General features: G+C 43.9%; 1 protein-coding gene across 1 annotated transcript in view; it reads left to right on the forward strand.

The window, feature by feature from the left end:
• The window catches only part of LOC107091200 (amyloid protein-binding protein 2-like), a 7,636-nt gene extending 7,134 nt beyond the window's left edge, over window positions 1-502 (forward strand). Inside the window, exon 2 of the mRNA XM_015384992.1 lies at window positions 358-502. Coding sequence (XP_015240478.1) covers window positions 358-450 — 93 coding nt within the window. The 3' untranslated portion in view covers window positions 451-502. The remainder of the gene's footprint in view (window positions 1-357) is intronic.
• Window positions 503-1,952: the final 1,450 nt, after the last annotated feature.

Here is a 1,952-nt window from a genome sequence, read left to right on the forward strand (position 1 = left end):
ACATTTAAAGAACTTTCAGAAGTTTGAATTCTGAATATGAGCGACTTTTCCTTTAAACAGGGAACCGTGGCCCCGGGCCCCAGCAGCTTTTACAGATGTAGAGATGTGAGAATGCTGATGTTCTCTCATTAGCCAGAGTCTAGGTCTACTGATCTTCACTCTGAGGCTGGAAGCCTGAGGAGGGGCTGGTGGGCGGGGCTTTACGCTCAGCAGCTTCCACCTCAGTGCGTTTAGATGACTTCAGCAAACTCTGTGAATCATTAAAACATCCCAAACCCAGAGAGCAGACCTGCTGCCTGTGTTTTGGTTCTGATCCGTTTCTGTCTCTCACTGTTCTCCGCTGTGTTTGTGTTTCAGCTCTACCAGCAGGGCCGACTCTGTCAGCTGGGAGGAGAGTTCTGTGAGCTGGAGGTGTTCGCTAAAGTCCTACGAGCCTCAGACAAACGGTGAGGCTCCCACTGCTCCTCAGCCTGCCGCTCTGCTAGCATCATTCTAGTCATAGATCTGATTGGTGTAGATCCGTACACACTGCGCAGGAATGATGCTGTGCTTAATGGAAAGAAACTGTCTGCTGGTTTACAGTCCTGATGGGGGGGGGCTTTGCTAATTTCTGTGGGGGAAATAGAATTTAGATGCATTACATTTATTTCTTTAACCTTTATTCAACCAGGAAAGTTCCTTATAAAATAGAATAAGATATTTTAGGGGAGGGGAATGTGGAATCTATCCTGAATGAAGCTGTAATAACTGACAGAGGGTTTTAGAAGCACTTTAGTATTTGTTCTGCCTTATTTGTTGATGTTAGCATGACTCAGACTGACTTCATGGACAGATGGTGGTCATCCTGGGGTTTCCCTGTTCTAACGCTGCTGCAGAGCTATCCTCACATATCAGAGATGGTCCATCTGATCTGCTGTGAGATGAAGTCATTGATTAGGCCCCAGGCTGCCTTTAGGTTTAGGTGTTTAAAGATGAAAACCCCTCCATTATGAAGCTGTGAGTTGATGTCAATTAGAAAATAAAATCTTGTAGAAATGGAAGGATTTCCACCTTTTGGTGAAGAGGAAAATCCCATTCAGAGCAAGCAGAGATCATCTGACTGCTGCCGTATAGCAGGAAAGAGGAGGAGGACACAGTTCAGTCCCGTTTCCCCTCAGAGGAGGATCAAGTTTTAATGCAGTGAAGTCAGAAACGGCCATGTTCAATAAAGTCATGAGACGTTTGGTTTTCTAGAGCCAGAAAGATCAGTTTTTATCTTTATGTTCAAAACCTTTTCCATTCGCTGTCCTGATGTCTCCGTTTTGTTTTACTCTGAAGGAAAAATCCCTGCAGGTTTTATTTCAAATCCCTACAGGTGCAGATCTTTGATGGCGTTTTGAAGCTTTTATTTCCAAGTCTGAACTATGGAAGAAAAACGGTCTCATTGGAATCTGCCTTTTTTTGAACACCACATTTTAAACATTAAATTTTTTTACACATTGAATTCTTTGCACTGAGTTTTTATCAGTTAAAAATTCAGGTGCAAGAAATTCACCTGCAAAAACTTTGCCTGCCGATGTGTCGACCTTTTGGTGAACTCCAGCCAAAGCAACCTACACTCGATGCAGTCGAGCAGCTTCTAGCCAATGAAATGAGCTCATTTGGTCATGTGACACAACAGTTGGGTGTAGCTTTGTTCCCGGCTGAATGAAGCTGAATCAGGATTTTTCTGTGTAAAACAGATATGATTACAAAACGTCAGGTAGCTTCTAATAGACAGACTTTAGAGTTTTTCCTGTAATGGGACTGAGTGAAATAACTGAGCCCATCACAGCTAGTGCAGCCCCCCCATCTGCCATGCTCTTGGTTTGATCCGGAACAAGCAGCTGGTGGCAAACTTTTCTTTTCTGACCAAATGAGCTGATTTGATTGGCTAGAAGCTGCTGGACTGCATCAAGTGTAGATTGCGTTGG

The sequence above is a fragment of the Cyprinodon variegatus genome, unplaced genomic scaffold (genome assembly GCF_000732505.1).
Source record: "Cyprinodon variegatus isolate N-32 unplaced genomic scaffold, C_variegatus-1.0 Scaffold329, whole genome shotgun sequence".
NCBI classification, from domain to species: domain Eukaryota; kingdom Metazoa; phylum Chordata; class Actinopteri; order Cyprinodontiformes; family Cyprinodontidae; genus Cyprinodon; species Cyprinodon variegatus.